General features: G+C 32.3%; 1 protein-coding gene across 1 annotated transcript in view; it reads left to right on the top strand.

Annotated features, from left to right (window-relative positions):
- The window catches only part of LOC139481749 (uncharacterized), a 42848-nt gene that overhangs the window by 5724 nt on the left and 12462 nt on the right, over nucleotides 1–24662 (top strand). Inside the window, exons 6-13 of the mRNA XM_071265240.1 lie at nucleotides 1922–2023; nucleotides 5373–5462; nucleotides 8266–8326; nucleotides 13331–13573; nucleotides 14261–14815; nucleotides 15214–15320; nucleotides 17244–17697; nucleotides 19685–20463. Coding sequence (XP_071121341.1) covers nucleotides 1922–2023; nucleotides 5373–5462; nucleotides 8266–8326; nucleotides 13331–13573; nucleotides 14261–14815; nucleotides 15214–15320; nucleotides 17244–17697; nucleotides 19685–20463 — 2391 coding nt within the window. The remainder of the gene's footprint in view (nucleotides 1–1921; nucleotides 2024–5372; nucleotides 5463–8265; nucleotides 8327–13330; nucleotides 13574–14260; nucleotides 14816–15213; nucleotides 15321–17243; nucleotides 17698–19684; nucleotides 20464–24662) is intronic.

Here is a 24662-nt window from a genome sequence, read left to right as displayed (position 1 = left end):
AAGGTCAAAATCTAGAACGTCAATTTTACCTATTTCAATTTCAAGGTCATAAACCAAGGGCTTCAAATCAGAACACCATAGGTCTTAATTATAACTTGTTAATGAGTTATATCAATTTATGCCTAATTTTAAAATAAGAGGGGAAAAAACTCCAATTAAATGTTAGCGTACCCTTTCAACCAAAATTCATGTGTAATAACATGTCGCAACTTACAATGTAGTAAAAATATGCTGTCGATATCTTATACGGTTTTTGGAAAGAATAGAAAATTAAAAACCAATTGTTCAGAGAACAATTGAAGGTCTTTCCACAACAATTTGAAAAAACTATTGAAAAGAAGGTAGTTCCTGTTTACTCAAAGTTAAAAACGGCATCCAATCATTTGTTTCTTCATACTGATGGGATAAATAATTGTTTACCATAAATTTTTTCAGTGAAATAAGGGAGAAAATTTGCTACTTCCGGTGAAATAAATGTCACTTCCGGTCTCATATGATAGCTTTTTGCACACTGATTCCGAAAATATATAGTTTATTATACTTTTGTTTGTAAACCAGGAGATAATTGGCCACTTCCGTTTAATCAAAAGTCAGTTCTAGTCTTAAGTGATAAGAAAATGTATCAAAATTTCAAAATATATGGATTCTGAGTACTTTTATCAGAAAAAAGTGCAAAAAAAGCTACTTCCGGTTTTCTCAAGGTCATTTCCGGTTCTCATTTATTTAAGACCTTTGTCACCCAACCTTTTGTTAAAGGTCAATTGGCTTTTTAATGAACCAATTGGAAGGTTTTATCAATTAACCTTATAATTAGACATTTCCGGGGCACTAACTCCTTTACGATGCCAATACATTGTATCAGACCAAATGTAACATATCTTCATTATCATAAAGCAAACATTTTGCACTCGTTCTTTTATATATATATCTTTAAAAGTGTTTGAGAAAATGCAAAAATAAGCAAAAGTCAAAATTCAGAATTTGACCTTTGACCTTGACATCATTTTCTAAGTTAGGACATGGGGCTTCAAATAAAAACATTCTAGGGTTATACGGTTAACGGTTTATGAGTTTAAAAAACATACCGGCAAATTTATTTGGTAAAGGTAGAAAACTCCTAAAAAATTTCATCAAATCCCTTCAATCCAAATTAGCCATAATTTTCTGAGGATGTAACAAACAAGTTAGAAAAGGAGTTTTGTCGATATCTTTTTTTGTTACGAAGGAGATGCACACATTTCATAAACAGTGAATAGGGAGATAACTCTTACAAAGGAAATTGTTCGTCCTAGCAGGGTGAACTTTAAAAGCGCATAAAAATATACGGTACAATATGAGAAATATCTAAGCGACATATTGCGAAACAAATATTTATCGCAAGAACAAAATGAGGTGGGAAAAATATTTAACAATAATCAGAACAAATACAATAGGTCTTTCCACAGAAAAGTATAAGACCTATTAATCAGAACAAATACAATTATAGGTCTTTACACAGAAAAGTGGAAAGACCTAGTAATAATCAGAACAAATACAATAGGTCTATCAACAGAAAAGTGAAAATATCTAATTATACAAAGTAAGGTCCTTTTCATGTCTCTTCGTTCTGAACGAGAAAATAGAACATTTTTTTTTATGTTTCCGGACAAAAAATAGTTTCTCAACTTTGATCATTCTACTGAATCAACACTGAATAAGCACAACATACTGTAAACCAGACAAGTTTAATAAACATGCATTCATTTTGTTATTCTGACAGGGTTTTTAGAAAAAAAAATTATAATCATTAACAGAAGGGTCTTTTTTTACTTGTACTTTGGAATTTAAAGAAAATCTGTAGTTGTTTTTTCTTATTAATTTAACATTGTCCCGTCAAAACAAGTTTTTAAAAATTCCCAATTATTTTGTTATCTTGTTATAGGATGGAGAAACAGCTTTACATAATGCTGCCTGGAATGGAGATATTGATATAACAAAATTGTTAACAGAAAAAGGATGCAGTCCTTGGGTAAAATCGAATATGGTAATATACAGTCTTCATTCTTATTTACCATCTGGATAAACAATCAATTTATAACTTTACGTAGTATCAAAATGTGTTCTGTATTCCAATAAATATAGTTATGAGAAAATTTCACTTGATATGATATGTGAAATAAGCAACAGTATTGCACATGGTTCAGTCACTTGATTTACAACGGTAAACATTAGCCATACCAACCCACTTACAGTAATTCAAATGATGTGATACAATGATCACCAATAAAATGTTGTTAACACGCTAATCACCAATCTAAGGATGTGAACACTCTAATCAACAATCACACGATTTGAAAACACTGATCGAAAATAAAATGGTGTTATCACGTTTAATTCAACAATTCAATGTTGTAGAAAACTTTACCATTATTAAATTTTGTTAAAGCACTGCAAACCAAACAAATTTTATTTCATATGCACTTTTTTGTCTGCCTTTGAAAAAATCAATAGAAAGAAAGACTTACAATACACCTCATTTTTGAGGTAATTCAAATTTACAGAAAAAATATTACAGTCTTTTTCATTTCAAATTCCATTTTGCAGGAATAAATCATACAAATGGACATCATGGTCACATGACAAATCTATGTCTATGAGCTGACAGACAAAAACATTTTTCAACAAACCAGAAGATGTGTTGCATCCAAAATTGAATTATAAAAAAAATGTTGTTTACAACAATTTAACTTGGTCTACGCCTTGGCAACCAATCAAATGTTGCCATCATACAGTACCCTCATAATATGCCTAACGATATACTACTAACACAACTACCACAAACAAATACAGTACCAACCTTTACCACAAACCAGATACATTATTATCACACCTAGTACCAACAATACAGTACCAAAAAACATCCCAACAACCATACATTACCACCAATCCAACAACCAACCATGTAGTACCTACACATTTATCACCAATAATACAGTACTACCACACCTACCACAAACCAGATACATTACTATCACCTAACACCAACTACTGTGAATTCATTTATTTTCGTGGATACCATTTTTTGGATTTAAGAAAACATTTAATTTCGTTGATTTTCCAAATTCTGCATACAATCCAAAGGCAAATTTCCAATTCGTTGAATACTTAAATTCGTGGTTCACCTGTACCAACGAATTCCACAAAAATTGGTATCCCTCGAAAAGTAATGAATCCACAGTATAAAGAACAAACACACATCCCAATAAACTTCCAACACTTCCAAACCTACAACCAACCATGTAGTACCAACACATCTACCACAAACAAAACAGTACCATCACACTTATCACAAACCAGATAGATTACTATCACATCTAGCACAAAGTATACAGTATTAACACACATCCCACCAACCATATAAATCTACCAAATCAACCACCAACTATGTAGTACTAACGCATCTACCACCAACAATACAGTACAAGCACATCTACCACCAACTATGCAGTACCAACACGTCTACCACTAACAATACAGTACCAACACATCTACCGCCAACCATGTAGTTCCAGCACATCAACCACCAACAATACAGTACTATCGCATCTAGCTCCAAACATATACATTGATGTAATACCAATACATCAACCATCTTATCATATTCAAAATACACATCTAACACAAATCAAACACAACCAGATAATCATACCCCAATTACACATCTAATAGAAAATCAAACACTACCAAAACATCAACCGGCTAATCATACTAAACCAACACAAATCAAACACTTCCAGCACACCAACCACAGTTAATTATACTCCAACTACACTTTTAACACCAATCAAACACTACCAGTGCATCAACCAACTTGTCATAACCCAATTACACATTTAACACCAATCAATTACTACCAACACACCAACCATCTAATCTCTTTCCAATTACACATCTCATACCAATCAAACACCTCCAATATACCAACTAATTAATCATACTCTTTTTGTATATATTAGGCCAATCAATTACTACCAACACACCACCAATTTCAATATATTCCAATTACACATCAATCAAAAACCGCCAACAGAAGAAACAACTAATCATACTCCAGTTTTTCATCTTACACAACTTCTTTCTAATCATTCTGAACCAATACGTCTAACACAAATCAAACACTATAGACGCATCAACCATCTACTCATACTCAACCAATACATATAACATCAGTCAAAAACTGCCATCACTATAACCAAGTTATAATACTCCATTCTCACATCTAACAAACAACCGTCTAATCATACTGATCATGAACCAATACATCTCACACCTAAAAGCACATAAACCATGTAAGCATACTCAACAAATACATCTAATACATTTCAAACACATTACAGACGCACCAACCATCTCATCGTACTCAATCAAAAGATCCATCACAACAATAACATCACATCAACCATCTAATCCTGCTCAAATTACACATTTAACACCAATCAAACACAATCAGCGCATCAACCATCTAATCTCTCTCCAATTACACAAATAACACCCATCAAACACTACCAATACACCAAATAATTTATCATACTACCATCACACTATCTATCTAGTCATACTACAAAACACTTGTTACACCAATCAAACAGTACCAACATATCAAACTTCACTCAACTAATACATCTAACACTAATCGGACTATATCAACACATCAACCAACTTATCAAACTCAACCAATACATCTAGCATAAATCAGACACTTACATCACATCAACCAACTTATCATACTCTAATTACAAATCTTCACCAATCAAACACTTCAACTCATCAATCAGAATAATGATATTATCATTGTCCATGTGAATTAAATATAAAACATTAGTTATGAAACTCCATAGCAGCATACATTTATGTCAGACTTTTCATCGTGTGTTAATGAACTAAGTGAATATAGGGCAAACAAAAATTAAAAAAAACATATGGTTTGTAATGAGCACATGTGTAGTTAAGGAATCATAGTTATATCATACACAAAAAGGATTCATTTTTTTCAAGGAATAATCAGAAATATGTATGGCGAAAGAAGCAATCCGAGATGTATTTTGCAGAATATATTTTAAAATTTGTATGTCTTTTGTATTGTAACATTCTTTACATTCTACAAATATTTCTTGAAAAATGAAATCTTAAATATTAATTATGTATCTTCTTTATAATGTTACTTCATATTTTTTGTTGGTCTAGATTCACTGGGTTTTGTTTTGTCAAGTAAAAAAAAACACAATATTATGCATTAAATATGTAAAAGCATAGCAACAATTACCTATTCTTTATCGTTTTACAGTTCACGTATATGTGAATGATTGATGAAAGATTATGTGATTGTATTTCAGGATAAGACTCCTTATGATATGGTATCAATTCATAACAATGATTCTGAAGAAAGAAAGAAAAAGAAGAAAGAAGTAATGGACTTCCTTGAGGTACATATTCTGTATTAATTTAAAAGAGATATTCACAAATACGTCACTGATTGTTACACACGCAACATACCTGGTACAAAGAAGTTACAATGAAACGGTTGCCTTTAGTTGTCTATGTCACTGTTGCATTTGTTGTCAGTTAACAATGTAAGTTGACAACTCGAAACTTGAAGCCAATATAGATGTTGGCATATGTGAAAGACAAATGTTGAAATTATTGTGCTTATCTCTTGGGTGTCTTTATTTTTTTGGGGTATATATATATATCACATCATCTCCTATAATGTATAGAATAATGCATGGCAAAATCCGTATCGCATACTGTATCACTACGAGAAACCAATATCAGTCCCGAGTGCCGAAGGTTCTGAGGGCTGATATTGGTCGAGTGGTGATACAGCATGCAATCCGGATTAGGAATGTTTTGATCTATTCATGATATATTTGGACAATCGTTTGATTCTGAGATGGGGGCCTGGCAGATTTTAGAAATTAATATTCTGGCCCCCATTTACTCATGAAAATAAATAATATTTTCTTATCACATATTCAAAATCCAGAAAGAGGTATTATCAGTTGTTGTTTTGAGTGATATGCAGTGAACCTTACCCTCTCTTGTTCACCTAAATAAATATAATTTCGTTCATGAAATCTATAAAAAAAAATATACTCGCTAATTTTATCAATTTTTCGTGGACCGACATTCGATTGTAATGATTTTACGTAATCAGTATCAAAAAATATCATATTTAACTGGTTGTAGACATGATGTGATAAATGTTTGATTATTTACAGTCCACACTATATAATATCATGATGAAACTTGTTTTAGATTTTCGAAGAAATTTTGCTTAAAGCGTTTTAGATGTATTCTTACTAGATTTTTCGGAAGCTATTGAACTGATTATGACACAACTTGACCATTATGCTTCTAATCACAAGTATTTCAAAGAACAAAAAAAAACCATTCAGTTTATTCAACAAAAAAGGCTTTTTTAGGTGTAGTACCACAAAGTTTTCGGTGAGAAATGTCCTATTGGTTTTGTAATTATTGGTTCAAAAAGGTTAGTTTTACTGGTTCATATAAAATGATTTGGTTCGCAAACAATAACTTTAGTATAATAGCATGGATCTGTTTGAAATTTTCCGTACGGAATCAGATGGTTCGTTGGTTTATTGTCGTAGCTATTTTTAATAAACGACCAGAAAAGCCTAAGGCTCATACACAATTATTTGTCTGGTTTAAGGCAATTTATTGAGTATGAGTGTATGGATCTATTAAATTCAAACACAAGGTACCTTACCACAATAAGAAGGTTGGGAATAGTTTTGGGGGTTATTTTTGTAGCTGTTTGGGAATTAAGAGCCAAAAAGATAAAAATAAATATGTTTCCATGTTTTGGAAAAATAACTTGTGTGTAAGAGTTTGGATCTTTGTGACATTTTATAAAAAAAACTTCTTTACCTCTCAGAAAAGTTCGGATTGATCGATTGTAGGTCATGGCTAAAACCGTTGAGGAATTAGGGGCAAAAAAAACTATGAACTTCTGGTTTTGCGACAATATCTTAATTATCAGTCTCTGTTTCGATTATAATAGGACAAATACGGTCATCAAAAAACTGTAGCGATGGTGGGTATGTGGTGTGTGTGGCTGTTCCGATTTACTCCCTGTAATATAAGCTAAACCATTCTATCAATCTGTAACTTGCATGAATTATTTCTTAAATAACTGCTAGAAAAAAAATGTGCTTAATTCTTTTAATTCTCAAACTAAATAATTTGACATTTTTAATTCACATGTTTTTTGGTACTGTATTGTTGGTACTAGGTGTGATAATAATGTATCTGGTTTGTGGTAAAGGTTGGTACTGTATTTGTTTGTGGTAGTTGTGTTAGTAGTATATTGTTAGGCATATTATGAGGGTACTGTATGATGGCAACATTTGATTGGTTGCCAAGGCGTAGACCAAGTTAAAGTGTTTTGCTATGAAATTGTACCACAAAATTTCACACCGTTAAAGAAATGTTCGGATTGATTAAATGGGTTATGATACTAAAGGATTAGGAAAAGGGGATAAATGCAATATTTTTGTTATACATGTATTAATTGATAGTTTCTTGACCAATTTCAATGGGTTTTAATTTAAAGTCTTGAATTCCTGAGGTTGTTAAATATACCTAATATAATTATTTTTATTTAATTTTTGGTCCTGTTATCGAATTGGTCCACATTGCAGTTCATCTTGTTGTTCCACATTTTAAGTCATAACATACTTTAAGAAATGAAGCATTATCTCCTGTACAAATATAGTCAATAACCACAACTGTTTTCAAAATTAGTGGTAACTGCTTCTAAGAGAAATGTAAAGAAAAATAATAATCTGAAAAAGGACGGAGGAAAACAGTTGTTTAATAATATATTTCGTTCTGTTTGGGGGGTATAGGGATTAGGGATCCTTGTCGGCGTCACATAACTATATATGTGGTCCTTTGCATGGTGCTTGTCTCGAGTGCTGAATAGCGTAGGTTGTATCAACAGCCTGATCAACTTTGCAACTTGAAAATGTGTATGCCCTGCTTCTACATACAGACTCACAGGTTGTCATAAAAAAGTGTCTGACAAACGAATGTTCCTGATTTTATGAATGTCCAGATATCAAGTGCAAATTATGTGCAAATTTGAAATTGTTTGTTCTCAAAATATATGTTTATATTAGCAACAAGGGCCTTAAAGATATATTTGGAACTATTGGACAAGTGTTCACCTAAGTTATACTAGATTATAGCATATTGCTTTTGTAGACTGCTATGTCAAAGACGTCTCCCGAAGTATTTCCTGACACTGCAGCTCCAGAAGTGAAAGGTAATTATCTTATGTTAACTATTCTTGTACCTGCTTATAAATGATTGTTTTTGAAATGTGGAAACCTTAGTATGTATTTATAATAAACACAATAAATTAATAGGAAAAGTGGGTAAACTATTCATGAAAAGTGAATGATACAATATCTCAATCACCTTCAAATAAACTGCTCAAATTCTACCCAGGATTTGAGTAATATCTGTCATCATTTCTGGCAGACGCTGAAAGTAATTTAATACATAAAGTTCACATTTTATTTAAATGAAATATGTCAATAACCTGTCGAGTTTTTGTGTCATGGTTGACTGAGTTGTAGGAATGCTTTGAAATCTAAATTGTAAATGGTCAATGATGGTGGAATAGAAAAAACTACTAAACCAGATTTAAGGTACATATGTACTAAACAGTCTGATGAAAGCGATATTGTGCAATCCCAACATATACATGTCAACAGGATACAGGGACAAACTTCTATGTTTTACTTTCAATTTAACGTTTAAGGCACCAAGGATTGGTCTTTTGCAATTAGAGTGCTGGTATTGCCTACTCATTCGGGCTTATACATGAGACCACTGTGAATTTAAAAACGTTATGCCACAAGGTATCGTGTATGTTGCGCATCTTCTTTTCATCCCCTGTCCGTCCGTACGTCTATACATATGGAAGTCCGAACGATTCGAGTTTGGTTTCCGTTTGTCCAACTGTAGTTTACCTCAACTATGAAACTTATTCACAATGCTTTGTACAACAAACATTCAAATAAAGCATGAATTTTATTTGGAAAGTGTAACTTTTACTGTATTTGAGTTATGTCTCTGTATAACTTTATATTATGGATATCAACAGATTGAAATTTGATATTAAAATACTAGGTCATGATACTCGCGATCGTGAGTACTCAAGTATTCGGATAAATCTTAATTTCTACATAAGAAAATGCCTGTACCAAGTCAGGAATATTACAGTTGTTATCCATTCGTTTGATGTGTTTGAGCTTTTGATTCTGCCGTTTGATTAGTAAATTTTTTTTGAATTTTCCTCGGCGTTCAGTATTTTTGTGCTTTTATCTCTTTATGTTCTTAAAGGTCTAATTATACGTTTGAATTGGTGGTGAGTGCGATATTTTTGTTTTCACCTTTCATAAACCTTATTATAATAGTATAACATCGCTTGGCATCTAACGGAAAGACATACGTATTATCATAATAACTCAAACTTTATGACTACAAAATATAACTTGATCCTTACCAGATGATTATGTGTATCGCTCCTCCTTTTTGTGTCAATTATTTGTGTACGCGTTCCTGAACCAAATTTGATACCTGCCACTAAAGCATAAATATTTACATATAAAAGTCAGATTTGCCAAACAATCTGTTTTATTTGTTTCTGTGGAGTTAAGATTTTTTTTGATTGCGACTTGTCAATAACAAATATTGGACTTCAAATTACTTGTACGCAACGATATTTCTTTAGTTGTCTGTGTTGGTGTTGGTTTTTTTTGGCATTTTTGTTTGTTTGTTTTTCTTTTCTTTCTTAGTCTTGGCGTTGTCACATAATTTTCATCTACACCACTGGGTCGATGCCACTGCTGGCGGACGTTTCGTCCCCGAGGGTATTACCAGACTAGTAGTCAGCACTTCGGTGTTGACATGAATATCAATTATGTGGTCATTTTGTTTAAATTTCCTGTTCACAAAACTTTGAATTTTTCGAAAAACAAAGGATTTTCTTGTCCCAGGAATAGATTACCTTAGCCGTATTTGGCACAACTTTTTGGAATTTTGGATCCTCAATGCTCTTCAACTTTATACTTGTTTGGCTTTATAACTATTTTGATATGAGCGTCACTGATGAGTCTTATGTAGACGAAACGCGCGTCTGATGTACTAAATTATAATCCTGGTACTTTTGATAACTATTTGAATGTTCCTCTGGTATCTTTGTTTCTCTTTAAATTAAAAGTTAAACCACAATTAATATGTTTCTAGAATAAAGCGTTACTACATTATATTATGTACCTGTTCATCTCATACCAATTACCAGTCTTGATTAACAAACAAAGTAAGTTTACGGCTTGTGATGAGTTATTAATCATTGAAAGTGTTAATCCGTGTACAAATACCGTTACAAATGTCAATTATCCGTTGCCTAGGGTTCATCACAAGTCACTTTGATTGTGTTCTTGTTTTAAAATATGATCTGGTCCCAGATTCAGATGAAAGTCTTTCTGACTATCTAAGTTTTTAGTCTTCCTCTAGGAAGTAACGGATGTTGTCGTTACTACTATAACACATAGTACATGTAGTGCCTGGATAGCGTATTTACGTTATTTAAGTTTGTAATATTGTAAATTTATCACTTATGTTTTTATGTTTTTATGCCCTATTTATGGCCATAATTTTTTTTCTGTGTGTGAGTCCGTTCGTTTGTCCGTCGTTCGTCCGACTTTCCTGCTGGAGTTTTAAGTGTTTTGTCATCATGGTAGTTTTTGATGAAGTTGAAGACCACTCAACTTGAAGCTTTGTACACATTATCTTTATAATATGATCTTTCTAATGTTGTTGCCAAATTAGTTTTGGTCATAATTTCATGGTTCACTTAACATAGATATTGATAGTGTGAATAGGGACATCCGTATATTATGGAAACATTCTTGTTTGGTTATTTGTTTGTATCTTGCTTTTTTTTGTTAATTGTTTGTTAAACTTGGTTTGCCACAATCATTGTAAACGTTTAAAGACAATTTGTTGCTGATAAATTTTCATTAGTATTACGAAGGGAATATGCAATGAAACTAAATTGAGTGGAAATTTGAGGAGAACATATTTGGAGATTTATAAATGCAAACGAGTATCCGAGTACTAAAATTGTACTGGAGTATTCAGCCTTCCGAACGAGTACACGAATACTGGAGTACTCGTTGCCATCCCTACTTCATATGCAAGAGGAAGCATGCTCTTTTTTTATTAACACATTCCCCTCTTATTTATCTATATTAATTTCTTAGGTCACCACCAAATAACGAAGTTGCGTAGGGTAAGATTTTTAACCCGTCTATTTATCCATCTGTCCGTCGGTCGGCCAGTCCTGTCCTCTTCGACCATACAATAGAATTTCACGAAACTTTGCATATTAGAAGGACATTTTTAAAATGTAAATGTACATATCAGCTGGAACTCATTAATATTTTTTTCATAGAGTTATCCTCCTTTTGGTTTAAATATTAATGTTGTCAAATCAAATAGTTTTGTCTTGCAGGTTACTCGGATAATCTTTCGTACATTAACGGGTTAACAGGTACTTAAGTTGATGATTAAAGGCTTTGTCAGTACTAAATTTGTACATTTTCATGATACGACACAATGAAGCTTATCCTTTGGCATTTAAATGCTACGCTTTGATCATCCTTGGTGAAGTGTTACTTTTAATAACCCATTTTTTTTAATTTAAACTTCAGATTTGTAAGATGCAATTTATCTTGATTTCATCAAATTGACAGTGTCTGCAACAGTTTTATTTTCTCAGTGTCTCAGAAAATTATGAAGAGTGTTTGAGCGTGATAGTCATACCATGGAAATTATCTTGAACGCATCGAATTGACAATGTCTGAAACAGTTTCATTTCCTCTTGTGTCTCGGATAATAATGTGGATTGTTTGAGCATTTAAGTCATACCACAAAATTATCAAATGACTAGCATTTTATCATTTGAGTTAGCAGTATGTTTTAAGTATGACAAAACCTTGGCCAAAAACTTGTATATTTTTACATAGTTATCAAAGGTATCAGGATTATAATGTAATACGCCAGAGGCTTTCGTCTACATAAGACTCATCAGTGACGATAAAGCCAAACAAGTACAAATTTGCAGAGAATTGAGCATTACATGTAGGTCTTCGCAATATTAAATAAAAAATGATTGGAATGATACAGTAAATCCGAAAATGTTATTCGCTTTCAACTGTGCCAAATACATGTATGCTAACTATGTTTACCTTCGCCCTGCCCCTGGACTGATCATAAATTGTTTTTGAGCTAATTAAATTGTATTTAGAAGGTTTTCAACGGTAACAGTAGCAATCAATATACTGATCTATTGTTCTCAAATTCAACAAAATTTAACAATGATTCCAATACACATTATATCAATTCTTTAAAAAAAAAAAAAAAAAAAAGTTCTGGTAAAGTGGTTATTGTTTTTGGTTTCCAATATTCGGTCCTTCCTACGGTGAACCAGTTAACAACACTACACAATATACAACTGTAATAGTTAGTCATCTCAACTCCTACAGAATTTCATAACATTTGTAATTAATAAGGACATTCAATGTAGACGTGCAAATCGACAGGAATAAGAGGAAATTATCATTCATTTTTATTATTTTTTTCGATGTGTTACACTTTTTCCACATATAAATTTTGGCATAAATATACTGCTGCAACAGTTTGTCATCTTAACTTTTCTGAAACCATACGTTAGCTGCACATATACTACCGCAACACTTTGTCATAGCAACACAATTGAGTTTGATGACATTTTTAGCCATTTATATTTATATATGATAAATGAGGACATCATATTTAGATATACATATCAACAAGATGTTGATATGAGATGATTCTGAGATGAGTCTTTAAACTTAGATGTCCTATGATTTTTTTTTTCTCTTCGACAAGTAGCATATACAGGTGTGGGTTATGTGGTTGTTTTATGTGAAACAATTAAAATACAGTAATCAAAAACAAAATATACTGTTAGTTAACAAATGCCGGGGGGGGGGGGGGTTGCAGTCCGGTGTTCCTGTTGTTCATATTATGTTCCTCTTATAGATAATGTGTTTCCATCAATTTTAGTATATAACCCGAAATTCTTTGTTTTTTTTTCTATCGATTTGGGACTTTAAAACAACGGTATACTACTGTTACATTTATCTGAGTATGTTTTCTTGGAGTATGCATACTTCTCTGCCCTACCAGAATAATAAATATACACTTTTTTTAGATTCCATCCCAATAAAGCAAAATTCCGCCATGTTAAATCGTCTACTGGGTGAAGGCAGCTATGAATCATTCGATATGAGATGCATGGTAACTGGTCAATTTGCTGTCGGAAAAACAAGTCTTGTGAAGCTGTTAGCCGGAGATGTTATACCAGAAGGGAGACATCCGACTGACGGAATTTCCCTTGTTGAAGGTCGCTGTGGTCTTGACATAAAGACAAGAAGTTGGATCCTAATTAATCCAGGTGAGGTGACACACACACACACAAATAAGTTCTCTAATAAACTTTAACTAAGAACATTTAACTTACAAAAATGTAATAATGTTTAAATACATGTTTTGTATATCACTGTGTTAAATGTTAAATCATATATACTGTAATAAAATCAGGTTAGTATTTAGTCTTCTGTTATGATGATCTATTGCCCTGTCCACCATTGTATGATTTGTTCTAGTCTGTGTATCAATTCAACCCTCCTTCTGTACAATTTGAAAGTTGTGGTTTAGACCAGTATGTAGAACAAAGAAAAATCCATATTCATTGTATTGCTATGTATCGCAGCAGTCCAGCATATGTCAACTAATCATAATGTACAATAATGAACAAGTATTTAACCATCAACTAAACAAAAATATAGCTGATCCTATAAAACTCTATAACAAAGGCTTTAATAATGTAATAATTCAAGGAAAAACCGCCTTTTTAGTGTTGTGACACATAATATAAATAGTTTTGATGGATAAGTATTCATATCTTTTTTATTACATGGTGATGGGTTTACCTCGAAAAAAAAAGCGTAAGTTTAAAAACAAAATAATGAGATTGATTATTTTTTCAATGTATTACTCAGTGATATGAATGAGAAATTACATTAACAAGACAGTGAACCTTACAAATACTTATCTTAAACTAGTCTATGTTGTATTACAGAAACATACAACGCCATGGATGTTGTATACAATAAAGTGTTGATGACCTCTGTAGAAGAGGAGGAAACTAATTCAAACGAAAAGTTAGACCAACAACAATCATCATATACAAGTCCAATTGGAAGTACAGATGATAACATGGGCAATCCAGGTGTTCCTCTACAGCAGTCGCAAGCCATAGCATTACCTGTCCAGTTAAACACAGCAGATAATCTCTACAACCAACAAACAGCAGCCCTTTCTTTATCATCTCAAGCGTCATCCATTGTATCTCTATCGAGACAGCAGCTAAAACAGAAAATGAAAGCCAAGATGACTAAAGATGAAATCAGAATGAAAATGGAAAAAGTCCTTAAAAGTGGCAAATATAAGATGAAAGTTGGCCGACTAATCTTCTGGGACTTTGGTGGACAGTATGTATACTATACGACTCACCAAACCTTCATGACGTTCAGAGCTTTGTTTCTTGTTGTATTTGATGGCAGCGAAGGATTGCACAAACAGGTTCCTGATGTGTTGTGTTTTCCAGGGCAGCATATGACACCAACTCCAGCAGGTATAATGTATAAAATAGTATATACATGAATACATCTTATAAAAATGTTGATAAAACAAAAATTTCTTCGGAAGAACCATCCATTGTTGTGTCGTGTGTACTATTGTTTTTCTGTTTGTCTTTTTTATTTTTGGCCATGGCGTTGTCGGTTTGTTTTAGATTTATGAGTTTGACTGTCCCTTTGGTATCTTTCGTCCCTCTTGTAATTTACTACAAAGTAATGTCTATTACTACAAAGTAATGTCTATAGCTTATCAAATTGGCAACATAATTAATACAACCAAGTCATCGATAAAGCAAACCAGCAATATATACAATATGAACAACAATAATCTAGAATGTTTAATCGGTATCTATAAATGACACTCAGATACAATGATACAATTATTTCTATTCAGTTTTTTTACAACACTGGGTGAACTGTATCCTTACCTATTGCAAGGCAGTATTCACAGGCATTCCAAAGATCTTGTTTGTTGCTACTCATAAAGACAAAGTACCAAAGGTAAGTGAACTCGTGGTATAAAGGTATTCTTCGCAAATTATTTGTTATCTGTCGGAGAAGTCTAATTTATAAATATGAAAGTGTACGTTACAATATGGTTTTTTTATTATAATTAGCTCTCCTGGACCTAATGCCATCACTTGACGTCCTTCGTTCTCGTCGTCGTAAACTGTATCAAGAATCTTCTCCTCTGAACTACTGGGCCAACTACCTTCAAACTTTAACTGAATGTTCTTTAGGGTATCTAAATTGTATCCAAAGTTTTGATCCATCAACAAACATAGCCGTCACAGCTGAAAATAGAAGATTGGGGTCAAATACAGTTTGTGGCTTTTTTTCTCAAAAAACTAACCATTTAGAGCAAATCTGACAAGTGAATTACAATTCTCAATAGATCAAGATCTATCAGCCTTGTAATTTTCAGGCTTATAAAACAACTCATTATTGGTTTTTTGCTACTTGGTGTGTACTTTTAATGAAAGTTATAGCATTTTTTTCTCAAAAAATACAAAAGTTATAGTAAAGGGATGAATAAGTCATAAACTATCTATTACAGTATAAACCTCTTAGATCACTCAACGTAGGGTAACTGTCCCAGACACTGTATTTTTTTTTTAATTTACTGTTTTTAATTATCATCTTTTAATTATATCATAGAGAGACAGAAAACGTAAAAAGGCAAAACATGTTTAGCTATGTAGGATCTACAAGGTCATCAATTGAATACTTTAGAAGTTATTTCCCGTAAAACGTTTACTTTTTTACTTTTTTTCATGCAAGTCTGTTACGTATCCAAAACTCTCTGCAACTACTAGGCCAAATACATCAAAATTTTAACTGAAAGTGCCGGATGGTATTTAATGATTTATAAATCTGAAATGGTAAGTTACAATTGGAAATAATCATGATGACTTTCAAAATGGTTTTAATATTATTATAAGCTCACCTGCCCCTTTAGCGATCACTTGGCGTCCTTCGTTGTTGTTGTCGTATACTGTATCACGAATCTTCTCATCTGAAACTGCTGAGCCGAATACCTCTAAGCTTTAAAGGAATGTTCATTTTGGTATTTAGTTTATAGTATGTATCCTTAGTTTTGATCCATCAACACATATGGCAGCCATGGCTAAAATAGACAATAGTTGCCAATTGCAGTTTTTTGCTTATATCCCAAAAACGAAAGCATTTAAATCAAATCAGACAATTTAAATATGTTTAATGGGTCAATATCTATCAGCCCTGAAATGTTCAGACGAACAGAACAACCCATTGCAATTTTAAGGTAATGTTGCAGTTGCTGATATTTTTCTTGAATATTATTGAGAATGAAGATAAAACGATAGTATGACCTAAATTGTCAATTGATTCCTTAATGAGATTTTCCCCATTAAAGACATTAACACAATTAGTTCATAATTTCTTCTTCTCTAAAACTACTGGGCCTAATAATTCTAAATTTTTGTGAAGTTTAGAACAATTTATAAACATGTCTGCCATGGCTATAAAAAAACATAAGGGTCAAATGTAATATTGTGGCTTTTATCTGAAAAACTACAGCATTTAGATTGATATGGAGTTAAAGTGATAAATAAGTAAAAATATGTCTACTTTGACAATTTCAGACCAAATGGACCACCCCATGTATAGTTTTTGTGCGCAATAGTTTAATGTTGTAAAATGTTACAGTTATATTTAATAATATAATAGATAAGGAGAACGTGTAAAAGGCAAAAATTGTTCAGGTAAGTAGGATGTACAAACAAAACAAATGAACAATAGTCCATTGACTCCTTAAGGACAAATGTATTATTCTAATAATGTCACTATTGATGTATATTTAAACACCACAAGCGGCAAACAGAAAACACGGACTCAACACACAATATTGATTGTTTACTTTAGAACCTCTGTACATCTTTATAGGAGGTTATTGAGACACAGCGTGAATTGGTATTCTCTGGAGTAGAAGAGTTATTCAAAGACCACGAAGGACGACATCATCTGGTCCTTGACAAACAAATATTCGTTAATGCAACAGACGAATTTGATCCTGAGATAGAAGTTCTGAAGACAACAATTACAGATCTAACATTCGATCACCCATGCTGGGGGGAAAGAATGCCGAATGCCTTTGTTCCCCTTGAACTTGAGATTGCTGAGCTAGTAGCTGAAGGGAAGCAAATATTGTCACTGGCAGAAGTTGAAGAACTAAATGCCATCAGCAAGGTGTCCGTCTTGTCTTTTGATCAGCTCAGAGAGTTTCTGCAGTTCCACCATTCCCTAGGAAAAATAGTATACTTTGATATACCACAGTTAAGAGATTATGTTGTTATCAGCCCGCTTCTCCTAGTGGAAGTAATGCGATCCTTCGTGACAGGTATGGAATGATGAGTATGGACTCATATTAGATTTGCTGTTTCCTCGTGTAGATTGTTAAGAAATTAATGATTGTTTGACATGTTTCAATTAAATTTAATATAAAAAAAATTTTTTTTGCAAATTTAGTTGCTATAAAAATTTCAATTTTAAAAACTATAACTTATGTTTTTACAAAAAAGTAAAATCACAACATTACTGAACTCCGGGCAAAATTTAAAAAGGAAAGTTCTATATCAAATGGCAAAATCGAAAGGTCAAACACTCCAAACGAATGGATAATATAACAACTGTCATATTCCTGACTTGGTACAGGCATTTTGTTGTGTAGAAAATTCTGAATTAAACCTTGTTTTAAAGCTAGCTAAATCTGCAATTTGTGTGACCGTCGCATAAAATTCCATTATATTGACAACGATGTGTTAACAAAACAAACAGACATACTAAGTACAAATATTAAAAAGGGGTACTGCAGTTAACATTGTCTTATGACCTTTATCACTATAAAAACACTTTACAAATAAAGACAACAGTAGTTTACCGCTGTTCGAAACTCATACATCGATAGAAAAAAACAAATCCGGGTTACAAACTAAAACTGAGAGAAACGCATCAAATATAAGAGGAGAACAACGACACAACATTAAAATGTAACACACACAGAAACGAAGTATAATATAACAGTGACCATATTTCTAACTTGGTACAGGACATTTTTTTAAGAAAAAAAATGGTGGGTTGAACCTGGTTTTGTGGCATGCCAAACCTCCCGCTTTAATGGCAATGTTTAATATAACATTAAATTGACAACACAACATAACAGGACTACAATACAAATAAATAGGAGAACATATTGGACAAAGAAACAATCGAATAATAGCTAACAAAAGGCACCAGAATTAAAATTTAATACGCCAGGAGTGCGTTGCGTTCACACAAGACTTACTATTGACGCCCAGATACAAAAGTTCGAAAGCCAAAACAAGTACATAGTTGAACAGCAAAGGTTCAAAAAAGCTGATCCACATACGGACAGGGTTTTCTACTTGGGATACGAACATCCTTATTATTTAGAATAATTTATACTTTTGCAAACAGTTAATCTAATAAAATGACTATATAAAAGATATACATGATAAAACTGAAGTATTAACTAACTACAGGGGAAAAAAACAAACTGATACATTACATTCAGCAACACAAAAAATAAACACACCCGATTTAGCGAAGGCCTCAAATGATTGGTAGTTTAATTATATTGATTCGGTTATTTTTGAATGCACAGATGCTGTTGAGTGTGTATTTAGTCCTCTCCTCTAGTTTTGGAGCCATAGTATTACGAACGATTGGAAAGCTGTAGATATTGTGTTGTCAAATTTTGATTGTTAATACATCTTTAGACAGTTTTCTCGTCAAAACGTCAACATTTTGTTATTGTTTTGTGTGGAGATCAGATAAGAGAAGCCTTTACAATGTTTAAGGATAGTTCAATAATATTTGGTATACAGCTGTATAATCATAATCACATGTTAGATTTTCTATTCGCACCGAATGACTCATGGCTTTTTTTACAAGGAAACTCTTGCAAAGTTAAAATGTTAAAGTTTTGGATGGATAAGTTTAAAGGAAATAACTTTACAGAAAACAAAGCTATGTGGTTGCATTAGCATTTCCAATTTACTTAGGTAATATTTGGTTCTACATATCCAGTCATGGTGTATTTACATAAGATGTTTTGTTTAGTATTGCGATTGATATTTCACCATATGCATTTTACTATCAAAATGACATACTTAGATTGTTAGTTTAAAATAAATATGCATAATGCTCAATTAAAAAAAAAGTATTTCATGTTATCAGAACTATAAGAGGCAGGTACAGAAAAAAACAAGATATATAACCAACGCATATTATAGGCTAAACAATTTTACATAGAATTGATACTATGTTTATTTTCTTTAATTTTTGATATTCATTTTATTTTACAGACAAAGGTTTTTGGCCAAAGAAAGGAGACATAAGGAAAACTTTTGAAAGAATGTCAGTAAGAGGAATAATACAAAGGAAAGACCTGTATCTTATTTGGGAGCAAAAGCACTTTGATAAACTGTTACCGTATAAAGAGTTCATATTTGATATGCTCATCCATCTTGATATTCTGTCAGAGCATCGAAGGTATGATATGAAAACAGGAAGTCGGTTACCAGTGGAAAACTTCTTTGTTCCCTGTATGCTAACAGAAAGAAACAACACAGGTTTCATGGCACAAGAGTGCACACCGGAGAAAGCCATCAGTCTAGCATTTGTTTTCAAAGGAACAATTATACCACCAGCATTGCCAAATCGTCTTATCAGCGCATGTCTGAGTATGTGGACCGTGAAGTCATATGAAGGAAGAAAACTTCTGTTTTCAGGATTTATTGGATTATCATTCGATAAGGTACATGATATTGTGGTATGTGTTGAAGGCAACAGGATTCTGCTTTACATAGCCCATAAAACCTCCAATGGTCTGATCGTTCCAGACATAGCCACTGGTATCAAGGAAAGCATGTTTACAACATTAGTCAGAATATCAGAGTTCTATCAAACCACAGTCCATGCCACATCTAGCAGTCAGAAACTACCCTTCCACATTGAATATGCCTGCTCGTGGTTAGAATGCTATATAACTGAAGAAGCAGCATTGGCAAATGATGAATGGACCTGTGATAAACATAAAATTGTGCATACTAAATACCAGTGGAATGTTTGGAATCAAGATCAGGTAAACAATTATAAAGAGATACAAGAATTTGGATTTAATGAAATAGGTCTTTCTTTTTGGAAAGAAATTCTTTTTTACAATTAGTACATTGTTATGTGAGTCTGCATCTTTTTTTAAGCATACTTCCTCTTATGTATTTAATTAAATTAAAGCCGTTCTCTATTTATCAATACTATTTCATTTTATAAGACGTGATTTCATATGTTGTAAATTGTTGGTAAGTGTCTGCATATTTTTGGCTGCTGAATCCCAATTGTTGTCACATTAACCAATAATGTCTGCATTGGTTGTTCACACAATTTAGTCAATATATATAACTGTATACAACTGGCAATCACGTGGGAGTTAATCGAGCTATAAAACAAGGTTTAACTCCACCATTTTCTTTGTTCTACATGGTCCATCGTTTTGTTTTGACAGGTTTAATAGAATTCCCCTTTTAAAATGTATCTTGGAGCTCTGTATTTTGCTGATACTTTTGTTTTCACAACTTCTTACATTTAAGATGATTTTTTACCAAATTTTCTTTGTTTCACATGGTCCATCGTTTTGTTTTGACAAGTTTAATATAATTCCCCTTTTAAAATGTAACTTGGAACTCTGTATTTTGCTGATACATTTGTTTTCACAACTTCTTACATTTAAAATGATCTTTTAACTAATTTTCGAAGTAAAATTCTATTTTTGATTTGGGAATGTACGGCGGACGGGCGGCTGCCAAATAGTGTCCGTCCATTTACATGAAAACGGTTTGAAGAAATGTTTTCAAAATTAGATATGTTGTTTCATGTGACTTGATAAAGGTCAAGTCAATATTCAGGATTTTAACTTATATCGTTGTTCAGTTATACTGCTTTCATGAGAATTCATTTTTGATGAATTTATCCATATCTGTACAAAGGGAAATAACCCATTTCTTTTAATAGTATAAATGAGAAATGACATTTTAAACATCAATGGTAATTTGATTGAAATATTTTGTGGTAGGTTTAATTTGTTTGTTATTCTGTATAAACTAATTTTCTTAATGCTATATATATATACATTTTTTTTTATTAAGTGGACTCCTTTAATAGATAATAATTTATTTTTATGATAGGATATATTTCAAAACATTTTAATTGTGACATTGATAGATAAATTTGCAGATCTGTATTAGTTGGTTACGAATGAAAGAAAATAATATGTGGAACTATATATTAAATTTGATTATTATTTGAAAACAGATATACATGTGTCAAAGCATATCTAATTGTAGACAACTATTAATCATATCTAAAGTTAGTGTACTGCGTTAAACCATATTTTTGTTCAAAGGGAAATAACTCAAACTTATTCCATGAACCAATAATGATCACATCAAAATTTCTTTATAAGGCATATATGTTATGAAGGTCGATGTCACAGTTGGTATGTGATATTACATTATCGTTGTATGTGATAATTTTTAATTTTTACATGATCCTGTATGGGGTTAATATTTGCAAAAAAAAACGTTTTCATTATTAATAAGATAGTCATATTTTTTTAAATAGTCAATCACAATCCAATCGTTAAACTGTTTTAAGAGCCAGTCTGCCATAAAACCATGCAAAATCTCATATTTCGTCCAAATTGGTAGTTACAACTTGGCAACATTATATATATTTCCAAAATCTTTGGGTATTTAGGAGTTAAGATAAAAAAAAATGTTTTTGTTAATTCACACTATTTTTCATTTAACAGCCTTATTTGCATATTTGTGAATAGTTGTGAACAGCTTGCCAGAGAGGTTCGTGCAACAGATGTATTAGATAACTTGCATGTGGTACATGTACTCAGTAGGTGTTTTATCTCAAGATCATATTTATTTTTTTTAACTTTTAGGATTTTTTTTAAGGTGCATAACAGTTCTAAGACAAGTAAAAAAATTTAGCTTGGCAAATAATGGGAAGCTAGTAAACTTAAACTGATATCAAAGTAGACTTATATTCCGGACAATAACTTTAGTTTAAGTGTAAAGATCTTTATGATTTTGTTCAGAAGGTTCAATACCACAAAAGGAAGGTTGGGATCGATTTTGGGGATGATGGTCCCAACCGTTTAGGAATTAAGGGCTCAAAAGGGGCACAAAACAAGCTTGTTATAGTTTAAGGATAATAACTTGTGTATAAGTATTTCAATTGCTCTGATATTGTACCACAATATTTAAAACCACACGCAGGTTTGGATTCAGTTTAAAAAATGGGTTATGGGTTCAAAGTTAGGAATTAAGGGCCAAAAAGGGGCCAAAAACAAGCATTTTTCTAGTTTCTTGACAATAAGGCCATAATTAAAAATATTTTGGTTTGCCCAAACCTACCCAAAGGTTGAGAGAGTGGGTAGGTAGGTAGGCATTTTCTTTCTTTTTTCAACAAAAAGAAATTATAGTATCTATGGTTTATAAGTCTTCATGGCTATCTGATTAAAAAAAAACTTCTTCAAATCAGGACAATTAAAGATTTTGAGTAGGCAGCTTTTTTCTCGGTAGGTAGTGTTTGGGCAAACAAACCTATTTTTTTTATGGCCTAACTTGTGTGTAATTGTATGGATCTCTCTATAATTGTACCACAATGTTTCATATAGCAAAGCGGAGTCTGGGATTAAGTTTTAGATTAATTGCCCAAAATATGTAGGAATTAGGGGCCAAACAAGGGCCAAAAAGAAGCATGTTTCTAGTTTCCAAACAATAACTTGGGTTTAAGTGTATGGATCTCTCTGTAATTGTACTACAAGGTTCCATACTACAAAGGAAAGGATTGGATTGAGTTTAAGGGTTATTGCTTAAAGAGGGGTTTCAATAAGTTGGGGGGATTTGTTTACCTTTTTTTTAAGGGATTTCTTTTTTTTCAAAATTTTTCAAATTTCAAATTTTGAAAAGTTTCAAGAAGAAATCTTCAATTGCACAGTATTGGTCAATAGATTTGTTTGATCTTTGACCACATTTATTTTTTAACAAAAACCTTTATTTTGTCAAAAATTCAATCACAATCCAAATTCAGACAGCATCAAGCTTGAACATTGTGACAAAATTGAATTTGCCAAAACCGTTCAGGGTCCAACCACTGCGGTTGTATAAGGCTGCGCCCTGCGGAGCACCTGGTTTCCACATACTTTCAAATAATGACAGTCTTTTAAAAAGCATGTTATATGAAACAGAGTTGTGAACATACTTGTTTTTCAAAATATCTTCCTCTTGGAAACTTTTGATTGGAATGAAACCAATTATAGGGGCAATCACTCATTGAGTGTCTAGATTAGAAAGTTGTGTCGATTGTGAAAAAATGTGGACTTTTTTTTACCTCCAAAAAAGTTTATATGTGCATATATAATGTGCCATATAAAAGTTTTTGATTTATATCTCAGATTAAATCCAGATAAAAGAAAGACAGTTGAGGTGACCCTACCTCTTCAAAAATCGAAATCTTTTCCAAAATTATCTTCAATGTCCCCTCTTCAAAGAACATCTGTTTCCTGTTTGTTGATACGTTAAGATTTTGCTTTTTAGTTCCCTAACGGCTAACGTCGAAGTGAACTTAGGTTTGCACTGCCTCTGTCTGTCAGTCGGTCTGTCTATCTGTCAGTTCGGCAAATCAGACTTTTTTGTGTTGTAGATTTTTATTTGATATTTGGCTTATTGATTTATCATGACAAGCTACAGGTCAAATTCATTTTTCACGCTTTAAGATTTTCTCTTTGTTCAGTTTAAGCCCTTTCTCTAAATTTTTGATGAAATACATATTCATTAGAAGATTTCTGTTCAAACGGAAATAACTCATTTTCTAAAGACAAAATGACATTTTGGATGTTTTTTCTTTTCTTTGGTATTTAGTGGTTCAATTTTGTTCCAGTCTGATATTTGTGTGCAGAGTTGTGGTCTTTGGACATAGAAAATGCACTTAGATAGTCAGAATTCAACAAGTTTTTTCGTTAGGCTTGAAGATTTTGTCTCGATAATTTTATGTAGTTTACACAAATTATAGAGCAATTTAAAATTTTGTTCCATTAGAATGAATTTGTAACGGGTTGTGGACTATGTATTGCCATGCATTACTCACAGAATGCTTGTTTTTTTCAAATTTTCTCAACTCTGATGCTGCAAAATTGTTTGATATTTAGTTAAAATAGATATTGATGACCTTATTATGTTAATTTTTTCAGATCTATCAAACTTTTACTCT

This window comes from Mytilus edulis, chromosome 7 (genome assembly GCF_963676685.1).
Source record: "Mytilus edulis chromosome 7, xbMytEdul2.2, whole genome shotgun sequence".
NCBI lineage: Eukaryota > Metazoa > Mollusca > Bivalvia > Mytilida > Mytilidae > Mytilus > Mytilus edulis.
The sequence above is the reverse complement of the archived record's forward strand: the minus strand, read 5'-3'. Positions and strand labels throughout refer to the sequence as shown.